The sequence below is a fragment of the Peromyscus leucopus genome, chromosome 4, assembly GCF_004664715.2.
Source record: "Peromyscus leucopus breed LL Stock chromosome 4, UCI_PerLeu_2.1, whole genome shotgun sequence".
NCBI classification, from domain to species: Eukaryota; Metazoa; Chordata; class Mammalia; order Rodentia; family Cricetidae; genus Peromyscus; species Peromyscus leucopus.
The window spans coordinates 128,396,988-128,418,347 of record NC_051066.1 but is presented as its reverse complement, the minus strand read 5'-3'; the positions used below and the strand labels follow the sequence as shown (position 1 = coordinate 128,418,347).

General features: G+C 47.4%; 1 protein-coding gene across 3 annotated transcripts in view; it reads right to left on the bottom strand.

Annotated features, from left to right (window-relative positions):
* Positions 1 to 12,036, bottom strand: part of Hm13 (histocompatibility minor 13) — a 38,937-nt gene extending 26,901 nt beyond the window's left edge. The window contains exons 1-2 of one of the 3 annotated variants that reach the window (XR_003736414.2): positions 11,727 to 12,036; positions 3,462 to 3,560 (exon numbers count right to left, since the gene is read on the bottom strand). Coding sequence is in view for 2 of the 3 variants with exons in the window: in XM_028887542.2 (XP_028743375.1) it covers positions 3,462 to 3,560; positions 11,727 to 11,909 (282 nt within the window). In the remaining variant the exon portion in view is untranslated. The remainder of the gene's footprint in view (positions 1 to 3,461; positions 3,561 to 11,726) is intronic. The other 2 variants (XM_028887542.2, XM_028887541.2) reach the window with 2 other exon arrangements.
* Between the last annotated feature and the right edge of the window lie 9,324 nt (positions 12,037 to 21,360).

Here is a 21,360-nt window from a genome sequence, read left to right as displayed (position 1 = left end):
CCCACTTCAAGCCTTGCCGCTGTCTCACTGTTTGCTGCAGCTGTTCCCCAGTGGGAAGGCCTTGTAGGCCCTCCTGATGGACTGTAGATCACTCTGCCTGCTCACACACCGTGTGTCACACTCTGCAGCCTCCCTCCCCTTCCCAGGCAGCCTGGGTGTGTGTTCTTGGGTTGCTGAGATGTCTTTTTCCCCTTACCTAGGTTACTCCACCTCTTCTTTCATCAGCTCTCAGCCCTGAGCAGCTTTATTCAGGGACCTGTCTGAACTCTGCCCGGCAATTTGGCTGCATTTCCAGACTGCCTGCTATGTGCGGGGCATGGAGCCAAATACTAGCCATGCAACGAGGAATAAGGCAACTTCAGAGTTCATATGCTGCTAAGAGAGAAAGACTCTCAGAGGATGCTGGGAGCCAGGGGAGTGCCGTGACAGGTTTGAGATTCACCAAGCATGACTGGAGGGCTGCAGGCAGGGTTGTGGCATGATTTGAGGGCCCGAGATGATCCTACTGCTGCTGTGCGTATAGAGCAAGAGGCGGCAGAGTGCCCAGGGAAAGAGGGTCCTACACAAGCCAGCAGAGTCCAGTCTGTCCTGGACCGGCAGGATGTGCAGAGGAGCTGGGTGTGAGTGGAGGGGTGTGACATGGGCTCCAGCAGGAGGAGCTGACAATGGCCTGGGTCTGTGCCTTTTGTCAGACACAACTCCATACCTGATGCACGAGGCCTAAATTCAGAAAGGCTGAACAGCCAGCAAACTGTCAGGTAATGGGAACTCACTTCCCCTTTTACAACGTAGCTGGTGGCCAAGAAAGATGGGAAGTTCCTCAGAAAGGTGCGCGAGAAGAAAGGACTTCTACTCATGGGTCCTCCAGGGAGGGGGCAAGGGTCTGTGCTGGGACCAGCTCCACGGGCAAGGGTCTGCGCTGGGATCACAATCAAAGACTTCAGGTGATTTCATGCGCACACCCGGATGTTGCTAAGTCACAGCTATGAGAGCACAGGAGGAGGAACTCACAGCAGGGAGTGCGGCTGTTACAGCTCTGGAGGGAAAGGTATCTGATTCGCCAGGAAGTCAGGCTACACCTGGAGCTGCCATAGGACAGAGCTCTGGTTTCGGGACCAGGGTGGGTTTCTTTGGTTGGCCCTTTTTCCCTACAGGGAGCAGCCTTATTGCTTGGTGGCACCTGGTCCCCTGGTCTGCCTAGAGCCTGTCTATGAGGAACATAGGTGGTTAGAAAGCAGGAAAGGGCTAAGTGCCACCGAGGTGGGCCTTCTCTAGTTACACAAATCACACTGCCGTCAGGCTAGAGCTCTTGCAGAGATTGGTGGCCACACTGTCCCACAGCTGTGCCAGGTCCACTCCCCAGAGAGAACAGACTGAGCAGTGCAAAACTTTAGACAGAATTCACACCCTTTGTTGTTTTGGGGGGCAACTGGCCTAAAGAAATTAAAAACATTAGGGCTGGAGAGATGGCTCAGAGGTTAAGAGCATAGGCTGTTCTTCCAGAGGTCCTGAGCTCAATTCCCAGCAACCACATGATGGCTCACAGGCATCCATAAAGAAATCTGGTGCCCTCTTCTGGCCTGCAGGTGTATATGCAGACAGAACACTGTATACATAATAAATAAATCTAAAAAAAAAAAATTAAAGAATTAAACTAAACATTAAAAATGTGAGAGGACAGTTTGGAGGCAAGGGACTGGGTGTGAATTCACACACTCAGCATAAGAGACTCAGACATCAGCAGCAGCCAGATCAGAGGCCGTGCAGGGCAGCAGTGTGGCAGGAGGCTGGATGACAGCGTAGGACTGCAGGGTACCAAGGGAGTCCCGTGCACATCGCTGCCTCTGACAGTTCAACTCTCAGACACACCAGAGGAACCTTGGAGCTAGTCCTCTGGTGGAGAGGGTAACGGAGGGGAGCATGGAGGTGGGCACTGGGGGCAAAGGAGAATCAAGAAGACAGGGCTCTGAGCAGAGCGTGCTCCAAACTAGTACCCCTGACAGATCAGCTTCCATGTGAGGTCCAGGAAAAAGGAAAAGAAATTAAAATTGGGCTTTTACTTGACTCTTGATGCTACCTGGGGTGAGGGTCCAGCTCAATGGTACAAAAATGTGCTTGCACGCCTAAGGCCTTGGGTCTGGTTCTCAGCAACCCCACTTCCGCCATCACTACGACTTCCGCTACGGAATTCGGCACTGTGTGTCCAACTGTAAATGGAGACCCTGTTTTCCTGCACAGACTTGTGTACCAAAGTAGTTTGTGCTACGCTGTGGAATGAACAAATTCATAGCAGCACTGCTATGATACCCCAATACTGGGCATACCTAAAACACCCTCAGGGTGTATGAAACCATCAGGAAGATGTGACTGTGTTGATACAGGCAACTCCCACACTCTTCTAACCCCCCAAACATTTAACACAAATCTAGGTCCATCATTACAGATTCTCAAGAAACTACAGGAGCAGGTCTAACTTGTTTGTACCTTTCCTTAGATTGAAGTATGCATGTACATGTACGCACGCATGCACATTTCATTATTGCGTTAATAATGGAATCCAGGGCCTTGTACATGCTAGGCAAGCATTCAATGACCTAGCTACACTCCCAGCCTTGAAAAAATATTCATCATATAAATGTACTTTGCAATTGCAAATTAAAGCTATTCTTGACTAAGTTTCAACAAATAGGAAGTAAGTACTTGTGATACATTAGTTAAAAAATACCAAGAGTTTATTTTAATGCTTTCCTTCTGATGTCAAGGCATGCTTACCAAAAGCCTGAAGGGAGCCCCATGAACGGGGACACTGATTGCTCATTGTGGGATCTACTGCTCTCCCCCCAACAGACTCTTCTGTGTAATGTTAACCATCTGGTACATGTTACTGCCACACCCAGAAAGCAGTACACACAGAAGAACATGTACACGGGCAACAGGTTTAAGGAGCCTTTAGCTACATGCGAAAATGCTCATGACATTTTCAGCGGGAAGTGGAAGCTACGGAGAGGCTACACCGTGGGGCCGAAGCTATGGAGAGAGCATGCCCAGGGCGGCCATGGAAGACACAGCTCCGAATGGGAACTGGAGTGTCTGTGAAGTTGAGTTTTGGATGGCTGCCACCTTCTCCCTTTTCACTTTTCTCTTTTCCAAGTTTTCAACATTGAGGCCGCTCAACTTCTATTGGGAAAATCAACCTCAATAAATCAATAAAGGTGACTGGTATGGTAGAGGCACGTCTGCAACAGAAACTACATTCCAGACCAGCACAAGCAACCCAAGGAAGCAGAACTGGTAGCAGCGGAACACAAAGCTACACGGAGAAAAAGGGCTGGCTGGTGGGAACGGGGAATAAATACCAACAGGCTCTGGCTGGAGACTTAGGGCTGAATTACTGTTCTTCCTGCTGTTTTCTATAAATGGCCATTCATAAAATCAAGTTATCCTGGCAGCCAAGGACTTACTTTGAAGAAGAGGTAGAGCCCCAAGAGAGTGCAGCTGGCGATGATGGGGAAGCGGGCGGCATCTCGGCTGGTGATGGTTTCCGGCATGTCCGACGAGCTCTACAAAGAGAAGGCATGTGAGGCTGAGCCACCCTGGCGACAGGCTGCCGGAACACCAGGCTTCAACAGTCATCTCCTGCCCCCGCCATGCTGGCCCACTTGGCATCTCATTCCTTGTCTCAAGGCTTTTGCTAATGTTATTCCCTCTACCACAGAGGTTTATAATGACAGATGTTATAATTAGCAAAAATATGGTAAGGAGCTGACAAAGGATAAATATTTACACAAAAACGAACTGAATATAAAACAAAAGCATTTCAGTATTGTAAATATGGGAAGAAACTGAAAATGGAGTGATAATGTAGCATAAGGACTAAATTAGTTTTATAGAATTTGAGTCGAAGTCTTCAATGAAACTTCGTTAGCGTTAGTACAATCCTGGTTTAAATTTGTACTAAGAAACTTTCAACATGGAAGTGGTGTTGCACCTTTAATCCTAGCACTCAGGAAGCAGAGGCAGGTGATTTTTCTGTGAATTCAAGGCCAGTCTGGTCTACATAGTCAGAACCATGGTCTCAAAAACCAAATCAAACCAAAACCCCAAATTCTCAATGTCTTTAGGAACCCAGCTAGCATCCCTGCTGGGAAACCCTTCTGACTTCTCCCAGAGATAGGTCTACTCCTCAACCCTGTTTTCTTTAGAGATGGATGCGCACGGACCCTGCCACTCAACCTACTTCAGCCTCCTGAGAGGCTGGGATTGCAGGTGTGCACGGCTTGGCTCCCCCATTTTATATCACAGCTACCCCAAGTCCTAGCAATGCCAGACTAGACTCCTACTCATGCCAAAGGAAAAATCTCTCCAGGGCAGCACTGTCTCATCACAGCACCCGGAACTTCACTATCACGACATCCATCTTGTGAAGAGGCGTCTACATCCCGGGGAGACAGGACCTCAAGCGGCTGTGGAGGCACACCAATAATTTGGCTCATCAAAATCATCAGGAAAAGGCATGCTAAGAGGGCAGCTCTCTAGAGAGGAAGATTCTGAATCTGAGAAGTTCTTGTGCCTTAAAGTGCAAGACTGTAAAAGGGCAAGGAGACAGGAGCTAGGCAGCAAGCCTGTGAAACCATCACCAGGTACGGGAGGCGTCCAGTATGTGTGCACCCATCCATTTAAATGTATAGAAACCTGGGCAGCCTTTTGGATGGGATGCATAAAGTTTACACATGTCCAATGACACACAGAGCACACACCTATGGTGTGCACGGGTACCCCTTTTATACAGACAGGGCCTCTCACTTGAACCCATAGTACTTCAATTTGGATAGTCTGTCTAATCGCTTGTTCGAGGGCTCCTGTCCCTGTCTTCTAAGTGCCGGGATTACAGGTGAACTCCACACCCACCCAGCAGTTATCCCAGTGGCGGGATCTGAACTCTCGTCCTTGATCTTGCTGAACAAGTGCTCTGCCCACTGAGTCACCTTCTCAGCTCCAAGTCTCATTCTTTGTCAAGTTCTTTGTGTGGTACTGGGGATTAAGTCCAGAGCCCCACACAGTTAGGCAAGCACTCTGCTTCCAAGATTCCCAGTCTGTCATTCTACAAGCTCAAATGAAAGAACATCGGGATTCCATTTCTCATCTACCGGAATGGCAAGAATCCATGCCTGTAAGACACCGAGCTGATGAGCCACGGGACAAGTGAAGGCCAACAGGTCTTCCTGTAGAAATAATTGGGATATACGTCAAAACCTTACTGTACATATTCTTTGGCCAAATAACCCCAAGTCTGAGGATCTTCCCTACAGACAGTCATTGTTGAGTCTGTTCACCCTCTGTCAGACAGGGTGACAATCTGTAGCTTCACTTACCTCAAAATGGGGGAGGAGTGCTGTTAAGAGGCTGGAGACTAGGATACATCAGGGGCATTTAAAAAAAAGCCACTGTGATCTTGTAGGTGAATGCAAAGGTCCTTAACAGCTCCCCTCAAGGCAGGGCTGAGGGGCTGCTGCCCCAGACGGCATGGCAGGCCACTCACCCCTCCACCAATCTCTCCAGTTTGCCAGGAAGGGGGAGAAGCGTGGGCAACTCTGACAGGGAGGCCCAGTTTCCTTCCTTCTCTCCTCGGGCAGCCCCTGGCTTCTGCTTTTGGCAGCAGAGCAGGGACACTTGGCCAGTACCCCGCCCCTGTGCAGCTCCACATGTTGAATGCATTTCCTGTGCAGCGGCAGTGTGGGTACAGCATCAACCGGACGGCTCTGACCTCAGTGGGTCCTCAGGCAAGTGGGCTACAATCTGACAGCTTAAACAGACTGTTACAACGACAGTCATGTGAGGCAGCATGGACGTGCATGCTGAGACCGGGCATGCATGCCCAATGGTTAGAGCGTGTGCTAAGGCCAGGCCCAGTAGCCTCCCAGCTGCATTTGGGAAAGTGATTTTTTCCCCCATCTCAGAGCCTTCATTTCCCTGACTGCAAAACCGGGACTCCAGTCTCTGCAACGAAGTACTTAGCATAGAGCCTGGAGTCAGTACTGGTCTCGGTGCTATTTCTATCACTATTGCGGGAATCACGGGTAAGCCGACACTATTTCTGAAGGGAAGTAAGTGTCACAGGTGGCTAGAGCAGATGCCACTTAAAGCCTTGAAAGCCAGACACAGGGTCTGGAATGCAGCAGAGGCCCGATAAAGGGCAACTGTGTGGAGGCGTCTGCTCTGTGTACACAGTGGAGCGGTTCTCAGGCAGCCTGCACAGAGAGGGAGGCTTGGGACTCGAAAGCACATTCAGGACTTTGTGGCTTCCCATCAAACCAGTGCTGTGGCTCATTTCCACAAATTCCTTTCAGTTCAGCCCAATCCCAGGGCAGGAAGAGGCTTCACGTTATTCGATGACAAACCAAGGCTGGACAGATGCTTCCAACAGAGGAATCTGGTCTCCTCTGTGGGTGACGGTTATAAATATCTCCCGCTGCAGTGTTGAGTCAGAGTGAGAGCCTTGCGATCTGACTGGTAATAACAGAAGGCGAATATTTACGGAGCCCTTTCTATGTGCCAGGTGGTGCCCCAGGAGCTGTGTGCACAGCCCCTGCTCCCAGCAGGTACTTTTGACATATGAGGAAACGAGCCTTAGAGGAGGATCTTGCTCAGTGCAACACAGATGGTGAGTGGGATCGAACCCAGGCAGCCTGGCTACGTGTTACTAGCTGTCTTCCACCTCCCCTCCCTGGAGAATCCTGTTGGAACTGATGATGCTGGAGCCTGGTGGCCTTCCCGAGACACAAATCCTGAAGATGAGGAACAGTTCAAACCACCCCACCCCCAACACAAGACAGGGCTTCTCTGTGTAGCTCTGGCTGTCCTGGAACTCACTCTGTAGACCAGGCTGGCCTCCAACTCAAGATCTACCTGCCTCTTGCCTCCTGAGTCCTGAGATTAAAGGCGTGTGGTACCACCGCCAGGCTGAATAGTTCATCTTTGTAGTTATAAAAATTACTACAACTTCATTAGGATTTACTGCCAATTTGATTTGGGTTTTTAAGCCAAACATGAAGAGAATTAGAGAATCGGGAGAAAGTTTCACAAATGGCTGAAATAAATTTAGCTTTCAGTATCCTGGGTATTCAGATATCAGGGTGGAAGCCAAAAGCAGCAGAGGGAGCCAGATGCCCAGCTTCAAGCCACTGGCACAGCCAGAGCCCTGGAAGGACTGCTTCCTGACCACACCCCAGAGACAGCCTGGGATTCCTGGGCCACGTATTGTTGTCTCCCCAGACTAAGGCCCTGGGGTCTCCTGTACTCACCCCCTTTGCCACCGTTCTGCCTCCTGGCCATGTCCTGAACTTATCTTCTCCTCATCTTTGCCTCCCCGAACTGTACCAGCCCCTGTGTCTCTCCTTTTACCTGACAGAGCACTCTCTCTAAAGCCTACACCTGCCCGGAGTTGCGTCAAGACCTCCGGAGTAGACTATGTGGCCCTCTAATAGCAAAGCTCCAACCCATGCCAGAGGACTTGCCACAACCTCTACAGCAGACCATTTTGTAAAACCTAAGGATGGAGATTCAGGCAGTCTTTGACTCAGTAAGCCAATTTCAAGAAACTTGCCCTACAAACAAATTATGAAATAATAAATGTGTAAGGATACTGATTTCATCATGGTTTGTGGTGGTTGAGGACAACAGCCAGTTGTGGAGGCCTCTAGATTAGCGGCTCTCCAATTTTGAGGGTACACTAGAATCACCAGGAGGATGTGCAAAACACTCTTCCGGGCCCACCTGGAATTTCGACTGTGAATCTGCATTTGCTGAGAGTTCAAGTTCTGCCCTTTCAGAACTGGTGCCCTGAACAAACTGTAGTTCCAGCACCTCGGGAGCTGAGGCAGAAGAGTGCTCGGTTAGAGGCCATGCTGAGCTACCTAGTGACTACCAAGGCCAGCCAGAGCAACTAGCTGCATTCAGCCTCATAAAAATAAAACCAAAACCCAACCCCTCCCCATTCTCCCGAAAAGGACCCTTCCAGACACACCAGCGCACTGGGGTGTCCAAAGGAACATTTCTATGGATGGGTAAACGAGACCCAGGCAACAGGAGCTGCTGCTGGCAGAGGCAGCTGGGGTGGGAGGCTTTCACGGTGTACCTGTGGGCCTTTTGCATTGTGTACCAGGGACCTATTTCACTACAAAAAGGTTGAGGCAGCTGGAAAGCAGAAAATGACTAATTCACACTGCTAAATAAAAACAAGCTGCCGAGCAGCATGTACTGAACAATTGCTTCCATAACAGACCTACCTGTGCGTACATACAAAAGCAAGCATATATGGTTATGCACACAGAAAATGTTCTAGAAGGCAAGCTGGGGATATAGGTTGGTGGTAGAGAATGTACTTAGCATGTGTGAGGCCCTGGGTTAGATTAGGAGTGCCACAAAAATGAAAACGTTCTGGAAGGTTCCACAAGTAGCTGGGCATGTGCGTCATATCCAAGCGGTTCTGAAGCGGCTTTTCTTATGCTCTACAGCTGCTTGAATTTTACACATCTTAAGTGTTACATTACTTTCAGGATTCTTTTCCTCAGAAAGGGTGTATGTTCCCCAAGCATCCTGTCCCGGCACTCAAGTCCCTCCCCTGGGCTCCTGTTATACTTCTCACTGCTCCCCGGTCTTAGCCTGCTGAATTCTCACTCGTGTGTGCAAAGATACCTGTTGCCTCTTCCAGGAGACCTTGGCTGATCATACATCCCGTGTCTGAGCCCAGCACTCCTGGCACCCAGCCCAGGACTTGACAACAGATGCCCAGCGCTGTTGGCTAAGAGGTCCCTCTGTGCTCTAGGTGAAAGTTCAAAGAACCTACCCAGCAGTCAGCTCCTGCTTGGCTGGAATTTACTCCCTCTGGGGACACAGGTTTCTGACACCCCTGCTGTGACTCTTCCCAAACATCCCTGCCCATCTCACCTTCTTTGGCTTAGGGTTTTACAATCTGCTCTGCGCTGTGGACACTGTGGCCCCAGGGGAACTGTCCTCGAATGCTCTCTCCCTCTCAGCAGGCCCTGGTATCAAATATCAGCTGGGAGTGCCAAGCTCCTGCCTGGGTCCTCACTCCAACTCCTCCCTCCTGTCAGATGAGCAAGGTAGACAAAGGAGTCGTTTGGCTCATCCTATCGCAGGTCAAAACACTCCTGGTGTGTCTTCAGGGGCACCTGTCTCAAGGATGGCACCCCCATCTTCTAGAACTGGACCCACCCGGTTCATTCTTGAATGGCAGAGCAGAAAGATCTTCATTCTTTGGCCCTCAGGTCTTTTTTCAAACGGACCTGATAAACTAACTGGCTTTGCCTGCTGCTCAGCACTGTGAGCGTCAAGGCAGGTAAAGGTTCCATAAGCTCAGAGCATCCTGGTTACTGAGACCAGGAAGCCTCTAAAGAATGGGCGAACCCTGTCGTGGTTTTCACCTTCTAAGAAGGCCTCTCTGTGGACAATGCTCAGAACAGATAGAGATTATGGCCCCCTTTCTTCTATCCACACCCTCTGCTTCGCTACGCCGAAGTGCCTTCCTTCCTTCCTGCTTTGTTACCGTTCTTGCTTTCCCCAGCTTAGAATGCCCTCTCCTGGCTGGAACTGTACATCTCACCCAGTCAGGACGCCTGCCTGCTCCGCCTCTCTCTAGCCCACCCCAGCCCTTGCTGCATTTCAATCCCAGACCTCGTTATGCCTCGCCTAGACTCCCTGGAAACAAAGCTCTGACCTACCCATCTCCCATCTATGCGGCATCCCCCGGTAACAGCTTAAATTTGAGGAACACTGGTGCCTGGAAGGTATTTTCTGCAAAGAGTGGTTCATGTGCAGAAGGCGACAAGGAAAACCACTCAGTCTAGCGGCTGCTCAGCCTCGCGCCATGCTGCCCAATCCCCCCCCTCCCCAACACACACACACACACACCACCACGCCATGTTGTCCTCCATCTTTTGTCCTATTCTGTGTTCCAGAACTTGCCTTGGCACCAGGTATCTGCCTGACCAGACTGGGAGAGGCTAAGGACATCTGAAATCTGCTTAGAAGAGGCAGAGGAACAAAGAAAATGGGTCAGTCTTAGTGCTCTCTCTGCATCTGCCCAGAAAGAGCCAGCAGTAGGTTTCCTGAACTTGGGCAGAAAGGCGGTGTTTTCAGAATCTGAACTGAAGCAGTTTCAAAAGTGCCAGCTGCCCTGTGGGCCTGCCCTCTCTGAGTAGGGCAGCTTCCTCTCCAGGCCACCTTCAGGTTCCATGGGGGGGGAGGGGGAGGAACAGTGAGGAACTGTACACTCTGAGGCTGTTGAAGACTGGATGCCAGGAAGGGAGAAACTGTTGGTTTCAATGGGCTGTAGAGGCTTAATAGAGGGCAGGGAGATTTGGGAGGAAGGGAGGTGGAAGGTTCTGGAGTCCCCCTGGACATCAAATGAGACAAATGTCATGGAAGGCCAAAGGCAGGGTCTGTCCCAGTCTCAAATAGTTCACCAGTGGCTATTATTCAGAAGGTAGACTCAATTTGCAAAGGGATTTGGTTTTAATGGGACCTGGGAAGAAAGGCTACCCTGCAATCAGCATCTGGGCTTTAGTTTGGATAGATCCAAGGCTGGGTGCTAAGTAGGGAGAAGAAATCAAAGAAGAAATCTAAACCTGGGGAGAACCAAGGTGCCACATTCCAAAGAGCTGGATGGCTGCAACTGGTTCAAACAGTGAACAAAAGACGAGCAGCTGAGCTGGCGCTCTAATCCCCGCCCCCACCCCACACCCCTTTTTTTTTCCTGGCAACTGGGTCTCCCTCTGTAGCCGAGCTACCCTAGAATTTTTGATTCTCCTGCCTCAGCTCCCTGAGTGCTAGGCTTACCAATGTGTGCCATCACGCCAGGCTTCTATTTTAATTTAATTTAATTTTTTTTTTTTTTTTTAACATTTACTTAGTGCGAGTGTGACGAGGTCAGAAAATAACATGCAGGAGACGGTTTTCTCCCTCCACCATTTTCGTGTCTGGGATTGACCTCAAGTCGTCAGGCTTGGCGGCAAGCGCTTTTAACCGCTGTGCCACCTCCCCGTCCCTGGGTTTTGTTTTTAAGGCAGGGAGAAGGGTCTGATCAAGGGGTTCCAGTCGGGCACACACGCAGCAGTGATTCCCGAGCGACAGAAATCAGGGTCTAGGGATGGATATGGATGCTACAATCAACTGTGGGTGTGGCCAGGCATGGCTCCTAGCAGAAGGATGACAAAAGATGGTGCCTTTCAGAGCCATACCTGTAAGGAACACACTAGGGCTGACCCAAGCCACGGATGGGGTGATCGATCGAGGTGAGGAGCAAACACCTGGCTGCTGGTTAGCCATAGCATCAGGTGGGGCTGGTTTGGCTGGGCCCGGCAGGCTCAGCGAAGTCAATGCCTGCCTTTGTGTCTGAGGTCGGGCCGACAGCGTTCGCAGCTGTAGCATGAAGCAAAGGGTCTGGGGGAGGGGATATGGCAGGGGTCTGTCGGCGAAGCCGCTGTCTGAGGACAATGCTAATCCCCGCTTTGGGGAGTGGCCAGATTCGGGGACACCAAAGGCCAGCCACAGATGTGGACTCAGGCGGAGGGAATGGTGATCGATGCCCGCCCGGGTGCGTGCGTGACGCGGGAGAAAGGGGCCAGCTATCGGGTCTGCAGGGACAGGTTTGTGGGGGCTGTGGTCGGGATGGGGGTGGAAGGCGCCCACTCTCGCCCTGACCCTACCTTGCCGCGGGCGCAGCGCACTGAGCGCAGGGCGCCGAAGAAGATGGGCAGCAGCGCCATGAGCAGGAGGCTGCCGTAGGCCAGCGCGATGCCCTCGGGTGTGGAGGGCGGCCGCGTCGAGACGTTGGTAGGGCTGCTGGCCTCGGCGCTGCCGTTGTGCGGGTCGCTGAGGGCCGAATCCATGGCGAGACTGCGCTCGGGCTCCGACTCCAGCTCCGGCCGCCGCAGCACGAACGCAGATGGAAGGCGAGGTACTGCGGGGAAAAGCCACGTTCCCCTAAAGAAACAGGAAGTGACGTGCCTCCTCGCCTTTCCGCGCCCCGCAGTGAACGCGCGCGCGTTCACGCTACCCTCCTCCTCCTCCCCGCCGCCCGATCGCCCTCTAGTGGCGGTGAAGGGAGGGGAGGCTTGTTGCTAAGCAACTTGGGGGCCGACCCACAAAAGCGCTCTGGACCATTATGGCTATCATCCATCCTGAGACTTGAGGACCCATTCCTTAGTCCCAGGTGATTTCTTCAGTACCAGGCTGTCCTGCTCGCCACAAATCCTCAGCCTTCAGCCAAGAAGGATGCACACATTCATTCGATACTCAACTGTCCATGTGTGCCTTAAATATTTATTGGGATGTCCCACTTATCTTCTAGTCACTGTCGTAGGGTCTGAGGACACTGAAGAGAACAAGCAAAAATTTGTCCTTGCACTCACGAAGCTCGAATCTTAGTGCATAGGAGCTGGGAGGGGAAGACAGAAAGAGAGTAAAATGAACAAAATAAATTATGAAGTCTAAAATGTATCTTTTAGAATAGCTTTAAAATGTAAAGATGTCAGCATATAGGTATGAGTTCTAAATCACGTTAATGTGGATAAATTAGAGGAAAATAAAGCAAAATAGGGAAGGCGTATAAAAGGTTTGCAAATGTACTAATTGCTTATTATGTGCCAGGTAATAACAACCCTACCACTCCATAACCTCATACAGTTTATAAACACTGTGGCTCTCCTCATAATTGGAAGATGTGTTTGTTCAGTTGGCTTGTTGACTTGGCACTTAACTGAAAAAGCCAATTAGACTAAAATGTAGTATTTTCAAAAGCAACTGGTTATAGACCTGGAGAGTTTATAAAATTATGGTTACACACTTTAATACTCAGTTCAATTAATATGTTGCTTATTTTATCCATTTCTAGGGTTCTTGTTCTTGCTAAAATCATATCATCACATCGCGTTCTAATTACTCATCTGCTATCTCTGAGGCTTACTTACATCTTTATACTGATGCCATTTTTATGGACATTTGCTGACCAGAATGGTGCCATGTTGTCATTCCTTGTCTGCTTTAAAAAGCAGTTAGTTTATGCACGTTAAATAACTCAATCTTGGAAGCCAGGCATGGTGGTACACGACTTTAATCCCGGCACTCAGAGACAGAGGCAGGTAGGTATATCTGTGAATTTAAGGTCAGCCAAGGCTACATAGTGAGACCTTATCTTAAGCAAACAAACAAGCAAAACCAAAATAACAACAACCCTCCCCCTCTTTAAAAATTCAGATATCATGAGTGTAAGTAATGAATATCATGAGTGATGAGTGTAATTTAAAAAAAATAAATAAATATTCAGTCTTGTGGCTGGCCTGATGGCCTGGAGGTAAGAGCAGTTAGTTCTTAGAGGGCAGGAATTGGTTTTCAGCACCCACACAGTGTCTTCTTACATATGCAAGCCCACTTCCAGGGGCTCCAATGACCACTTCTAACCTCCTCTGGCACCAAGCATGCACATGGCATAATACATATGTGCAGGCAAAACAGTCATGCATGTAAAATAAATAAATCTAAAAAATTAAAAAAAAATCAATCTTAGTTAGGTTTGGTGGCACATGCCTTTAATCCCAGCATTCCAGGGGCAAAGGCAGCCAAATCTCTCCAAGTCTGAGGCCAGCCTGGTCTACACAGAGAGTTCCAGGCCGGCAAGGGCTACCTCGTAAGACTCTGTCTCAAACAAGCAAACACAAGATTCAGTCTTATTAAATTTAATCTCTTTCATTTCTCAGAAAGTGTTGTGTATTGTTAGGGTTTTATTGCTGTGAAGAGACACCATGACCACAGCAACTCTTTTTTTTTTTTTTTTTTTTTGGTTTTTCGAGACAGGGTTTCTCTGTGTAGCTTTGCGCCTTTCCTGGAGCTCACTTGGTAGCCCAGGCTGCCTCGAACTCACAGAGATCCGCCTGGCTCTGCTTCCCGAGTGCTGGGATTAAAGGCGTGCGCCACCAACGCCCGGCGACCACAGCAACTCTTACAAGAGAAAACATTTAACTGGGGCTGACTTATAGTTTCAGAAGTTTAGTCCATTATCATCAGCATGGTGGAAGCATGGTGGCATGCCGGGAGACATGCTGAAGAAGCAGCTGGGAGTCCTGCATCTGGATCTGCAGGCAACAGCAACAGTGAGCCACTAGGCCTGGTTTGAGCTTCTGAGACTTCAAAGCCCTCCCCCAGTGACACACTTCCTCCAACAAGGCCACACCTCCCAACAGTGCCATCCCCCCTGAGCCTATGGGGCCATTTTCATTCAAACGACCACATGATGCAATGGTATAATGTTGAGTAAAGTTTGATGGATCTCTTTAACAACTGAATTCAAATTTTTATTAAAATTTCTATCTATGTGTTTATGTGTGTGTCTGTATGCTACATGTACTTGGGTGTACTATGAGCTAGAAGAGGGTGTGGATACCCTGAAGTTGGAGCTTCAAGAAATGTGACTCTCCAAGAAACAGATCAAATAAAAGAACTGGTTATGGGTTACAAGAATTAAACACAGCACTTCTGTATCAAGGTGGATTCTCCTGTGTGATAGGGTATCATGGTTGCTAGGGTCCTGGGGCTCAAGGTGGGGTCCCCAGGTGAGTTGTTCTGACTTCAGTCAGAGCCTGAGAAATGCAGAAACTCGGGCTCTATGAAGGTGCAGGCTACTGTGTCTAGGTGTTCCATCTCCAGGAGCACTTTCTCCAGGAGTATCTTCTCCAGGTGGCTCCCATGAAGACAGAGAAGTGCTCCCTGTCTATAGACAGCCTACTCCTTCCTCAGGGATGGTGTACTTGATTGTCTTGGTACACCTTGCAGGTAGAGCATTCATTAAGACCCCAGATAACCTAGTAGCCTTAATCCGTGTGAGACCAGGCTGGACGCCTATAAAGTCCTACACAAATACTTGCTGTTCTATCTGCTAAGTCCACAAATGAATATGTGTGTACCAACGGACGAATCTACTGTTCCTTCCGGCTGCTTTTCAGTCTACGGCCTTGCATATTCTCCCTCCGGCACTGTGGAGCCAGCAGTGTCACAGGAAGGATATAAAAGAAACAATAAAATTGTCTCTGAAACCAGGAGCGGTGGCGCACGCCTTTAATCCCAGCACTTGAGAGGCAGAGGCAGGCAGTTCTCTGTGAGTTCGAGGCCAGCCTGGTCTACATAGTGGGTTTCAGGACAGCCAGGGCTGTATAGTGAGATCCTGTCACAACACAACACAATACAACACAACACAACACAACACAACTGTCTCTGCCCCTCAGAGCATCTTGTATTTGTTCCTAGTTTGTGTGCAGTACAGATGTACCCAAGATTTTTTTTTATTTTTATTTGTTAATATGATCTTATGTCACCTGGGCTGAGGATGACTCTGAGCTTCTGGTCCCCTGCTACCACCTCCGGAGTGCTGAATTGCAGGCACGGGCAACCAGATCCAGCTTTATTCAGTGCATGTTAGATAAAAAACGTTTGCAATTGAGCTATATCCCTAGCCCCAAGTTTTTAAAATATATAATATTTTTTATTAACTCTTCCAAGAGTTTCATACATGCCTTCAATGGAGAGAGTGAGTGAAGCCCAGAGTGAGTGTGTGTTGTTCGCCATGGACACAGCCATGGTAAGGACCCCAATGCCCCACGGGAACCGCAAGGCTTTCCCGGTGGAGGCACAGAGAGACGACAAAGCCTTCCTTGGGTCTGAATGTGAATGTTGACAGTGTGTGCCGAAAATGTCCACTGTAGCTCTCTTCTCCTGCTGTGTATGTCCTGAAGACTCCTCCCTCCAGAGACACTTCCTACTGAGATTAGCTAACCCTGTCTGCTTGTTTATCTGAATGTAATAACCCCTCCTCCTTAGTTGGCTAAATACAATACCCCACCTCCTTCTTCAACTGTATGTAACAAACACACTGTGCTTCCGGGGGGGGGGAGAGGTGGGGCGGTGGCTTTTCCATCACGGAGCCCACCCCACCCCATCCCAACTTTTCTGAGTCTTTCTTCTTTCTTCATTTCTTCACTGCCTCAGTCAGATCAGTCCCTGGAGATGTGCAGCAGGATAGTCAGTGTGTATTCATCTCTCCTTCTCCTTTTCTTTTGTTTGCTTTTTTCTGAGATGGGGTCTCTCTACATTGACCTGGCTATCCTGGAACTTGCTATGTAGATCAGGTAGGTCTAAAATTCCCAGAGATCTGCCCATCTCCCAAGCACTGGGGTTAAGGAATGTGCCATCATGGCCGGTTTGCAAGTTGTTTAACTCCATAATCTTAGAGAAATTCTTATACAAGCCTATTAGGAAATATAATCATGATTTTTTTTATATTTTATAAAATTTTTATTGACAAATAATTCACATAGTATACAATTTGCCAGTTTGCACAATTTGATAGACTTTCGTCCAGCATCCTCATAGGCCCATGACACCATCACCACTTTCTATCTTAGAACATTGCTGTCTTCAGTTTCTTACACACATATAATGTATGGTGATTACATTTTTCCACCTTATTTTTTTAAATGAATATAATATTTGCAATTGTAACCATTTTTAAGTTCACAATTCAGTGGCATGAATTACATTCAAGATATTAATTATACTCATGATAATAATCACATTTATGGCATTCATTGATAATCATGATTTTTATGAGTGTGTGTATTCATGTATGCCTTTGTGTGCAGGTATGTTGGCCTGAGAGTAGTGGTGAGAAACTAGAGTCAATCTTGTCAGGGTTTCTATTGCTGTGAAGAGACATCATGACCATGGCAACTTTTATAAAGGAAAATATTTAATTGTGGTGACTAGTTTATGGTTCAGAGGTTCAGTCTATTATCATCATGGTCAAACATGGTGGCATGTAGCAGACATGATGCTAGTGAAGGAGCTGAGAGTTCTTACATCTTGACTCATAGGTAACAGGAAATGGTCGGAAACACTGGGTGTGGTGCTGTGGATGATTGATTGATAAATAAAACACTGATTGGCCAGTAGCCAGGCAGGAAGTATAGGCGGGACTAACAGAGGAGAATTGAGAGAACAGGAAGGCTGAGGGGGACACGGGCAGCCGCCGCCGCCGCCGCCGCCAGGACAAGGAAGATGTAAGGTACCAGTAAGCCACGGGCAACTTATAGATTAATAGAAATGGGTTAATTTAAGATGTAAGAACTAGATAGCTAGAAGTCTGAGCCATTAGGTCAAACAGTTTAAATAATATAAGAGTCTGTGTGTTTATTTTATAAGTGGGCTCCGGGACTGGCGGGGTTTGGCGGGAGCTGGAGAGAAACTCTCCAGCTACAAATGGCGCCCAACGTGGGGCCAAGAGTTTCCACCTTAAAAAAAAAAGATTCTAAAACGGAGCTAAAAACAGCTTCCTAGTTGTCTCTCTCAAGTTAACAACAGCCTTCAGGTTTGAACTACTATGCCGGGTTTGTACTACTCTATGGCGAGTTTATGGCATGCATGAGGGTTGACCTATGTACATTATGTTACACAGAGGTGTCTCCAAGCTGTGCACTATGCTGTGTATTGGATATAGTTTTTGCTAGTTAAAAAAAAAGAGGTTTCTGGGCTACACACTACTTTGATAGAAGCATAGACCCACTGTTTCTAAGAGTTGATGGCTCCCAGAGCTGGCAGTAAACTGTACCACAGCCATGTTGGGAGGCTGAGATGGGCAGAGCCAGCAGCCACAGCACAGTTTCAGTCTTAGAATGCTACAGTTTAAAACAATAGATTCACGATAAAACAGATTCAGATGGAACAAGACTTTAAATGCTTTACAATGTATGTAAAAATGTATGTAGGCTTAAAAGAGAAAGAAAAAGGAATACAGTTATAAAAATTAATAGTTTAAAAAAATAAAGTCTTTAAAGAAACAGTAAAATTAATATAAAAAATAAGCCATGTAAAGATGGATATCACACAGAGAATCTGGATTATGTTGTCTTTGAGATTTTTAACTGCAGAGAGACATTTGATTTTAAAGATGAGTTAAACCAATTTGTATATTTTAAAGATACCTTAACTTCAAAATTTGGATCTAAGGATATGTTGCTTTGGAAAGGAGACTCTGCTTTTGTTTCCAAAGAAAGCCAGAGGCTATGGATTTGTTCCAGATTAAGATACATCAGGTTTACCAGCCAAGACCATCTAAAAGGTCTCTGATGACACCATGGCTCAGATAATCCAACATCTGTAGCTAGAGTTTTCCTGCCTTGCCTACAGTCAGGACAAATCTTTGTCACTTGCCAGTCCCACAGCTGCTCAGACCCAACCAAGTAAACACAGAGACTTATATTGCTTACAAACTGTATGGCCCTGGCAGGCTTCTTGCTAACTGTTCATATATCTTAAATTAATCCATTTCCATAAATCTATACCTGCCACGTGGCTTGTGGCTTACCAGTACTTTACATCTTCCTTGTCCTGGCGGCGGCTCCAGGCAGTCTCCTTCTGCCTTCCTGTTCTTTTATTTCTCTTCTCTGTTAGTCCCACCTATACTTCCTGCCTAGCCACGGCCAATCAGGTTTTATTTATTGACCAATCAGAGCAACTTGACATACAGACCATTCCCCAGTACAGCCAAGTGCAGACCATCTCAGACACCTGCATTCAGGCTTGTGGTCCTAATCATCCTCTATGCGGACCTGCTGGGTAAAGCCATGAGGAACCCGAGGACAGGCTCCCACAGGACATACAGAACATCCCACAGCAAACATCCAAAATGGTTTCAAGGCCACTAGCTCAGACGATACACCCTCATGGACTACTGCATAATCCTAAAATTTTCTTTGTGTCACCACAGCACCCCCTCCAACAGAAAGTAGTAAAAAAAGCTACGCCCAAATCCCCAAATATACCAAGCTGGCTTTGGAGATAAAATTGGCTCACTCCTTCTCTAAACCCAGACATATTGCTTAAAAAAATGGTTAAGAGATTCTTATGTCCCAAATCAAAAGATCCCTCTGGTGTGAGACAGAAAAAAAAACAGTAATTTTATTTAAAACAGGTTAATTATAAATACAATCTCTTTCTAAAGAAGAAAAGGGGATAGTTTAGATATGATAAGATAAAAGGGTAGATTAATAAACCTACTTTTAAAAAACAACTTGTTTAAAATGTTTTATATTGGTATAGATTTTAGTTTATTGATACAAGTTTAAACTTAATTTTGTTATACAGTATATATATATATATGTATATATATATATATATATATATATTTCTACTCTTGTTTGAGGTATTATATTTATGTAACTCATTTTGATTGTAATGGATAATTAAAAAATACAGATCAATTAGTCTTCTATGATAGTCAAACTTATAGTCATGTTAAGTTTTCTAGGTATACATAGATATATTTCAGATAGACAGGTAATTGTCAAATACTTCAAAGACCTACAAAATATGACATTTAAAATATTTTTAAAAATTTAGACTTTCTGGACAATGAGACATGTCTGCTCCTGGCAGCACTGATTTACTTAAGCGAGGAGGATGGGCATCAAAGACACTCTATATGGAGTTTATCTTCACTTTGGCAAAAATAGCCATTTGGGCAAGAAACTGTTCTTGCCTGGACTGCTTAAAAAAATATATCGACTGGACATACAGGACCCATAGAAAAGTGACCACTAAACTTTGCTTGACAAAATGGTCCTTCAGGTTCCTGCTTCACAGAGAAAACTGACAGACATTCTACAGGACACAGAGAAAAATGACTAAGAGACTCCAGACCTGTGGGCTAAAGACAGATGCCCCAACTTTACAAAGAAACATTAGATGACTGTCCAGGCTGCCAGCTGCCTCTGTCTACCCCGCAAGACTTCCCGAAAGTTGCTTACATCCTTTTCCCATTTCTCAGGTAATAATATATCCTTCTGAGGTCTTTGATGTAATTGGAAACTAGAGATAGTTGTAATTTTCCTTAGTTATGATAAAAGGTAAGTTAGATATAAAACCTTAGACTCACCAATATAAGATAGATAGGATATCTTCTTTAATATTGTAACTGTAATTCTTACTTGATAATTGTTTTGTTATATGTAATTTTACTATGTTAAAGTTAAAACCTTCCTTTTTGAAAATAAAGAAAAAGGGGAAGTGCTATGGATGATTAATTGATAAATAAAACACTGATTGGCCAGTAGTCAGACAGGAAGTATAGGTGGGACTAACAGAGAGGAGAAGTGAGAGAACAGGAAGGCGGAGGGAGTCACTGCCAGCTGCCATGAGAAGATGTAAGGTACTGGTAAGCCATGGGCCTCGTGGCAACTTATAGATCAATAGAAATGGGTTAATTTAAGATGTAAGGACTCGATAGCTAGAAGCCTGAGTCATTAGGCCAAACAGTTTAAATAATATAAGAGTCTGTGTGTTTATTTTGTAAGTGGGCTCTGGGACTGGCGGGGCTTGGTGGGAGCTGGAGAGTTCCAGCTACAGCGTGGCTTGAGCACATATGAGACCTCAAAGCCCACCTCCACAGTGACTCACTTCCTCCTACAAGGCCACACCCACTCCAACAGAGTCACACCCAATAGTGCCCCTCCCTTTGTGGGCCATTTTCCTTCAAATCACCACAGTGTGTCACTGGAGAATGCTGGTCCAGGATGCCAAGAAGCAACCAGAAGCCCTGAACCAAGGTCATCCTCTGCTCTCACTCCTCGGGGTCTGGCATCTTATGTCATCAACGGGCGTACCCACCTTAAAAAAGCCAGACGTGGACCCCTACTCTCTCTCTCTCTGTTTGCTCTCTGCTCTCTGCTCTGCTCCCCCTGCCCCGCTTCCCTCCCCCACCAGGCCTGGCTCCCCTCTTTCTTCCCCCTGCCTTTCCCTCCTAATAAAGCTCTAAAAACTAACATTGGGTTCTGCCTGTAACCAGCACCATCAACCAGCGCCGTTTAACCATCATTTGGTGCCGTGAACTTGGATAGGAAATTCTGCACACTGAGCATCTGGGGCTGAGTGTTGGAAGCCTAACTGAGGACCTGCAACTGTCCTGCCCGCTGTGCATTTGCCTGACACTGCGGTACTGTGTTGGGACTCTGCTCCCGCGGCTGCGGCTCCTGCTGCCGTCTCCTCAACTGCACGTGCAATTGGTGAGTCCCATTTCCCATGGCTGCAGCCTGACCTATATTCCTCAAGTTGGATCTACCCCACCCCCCCCCCCGGGGGGTGTCCTTGGGCTGTGGCTGCAATTCTTTCCCTTGACAAAGGGGGGGGGGGTGTTCCATAGGCTGCATATGCCCCAGCCCTTACTCCTACTGTGATGATGGTCTGGGTAACCTGTGCTGATTCATAGATCCTTCTCCTTGCCTCAGGGACACTTGAGAT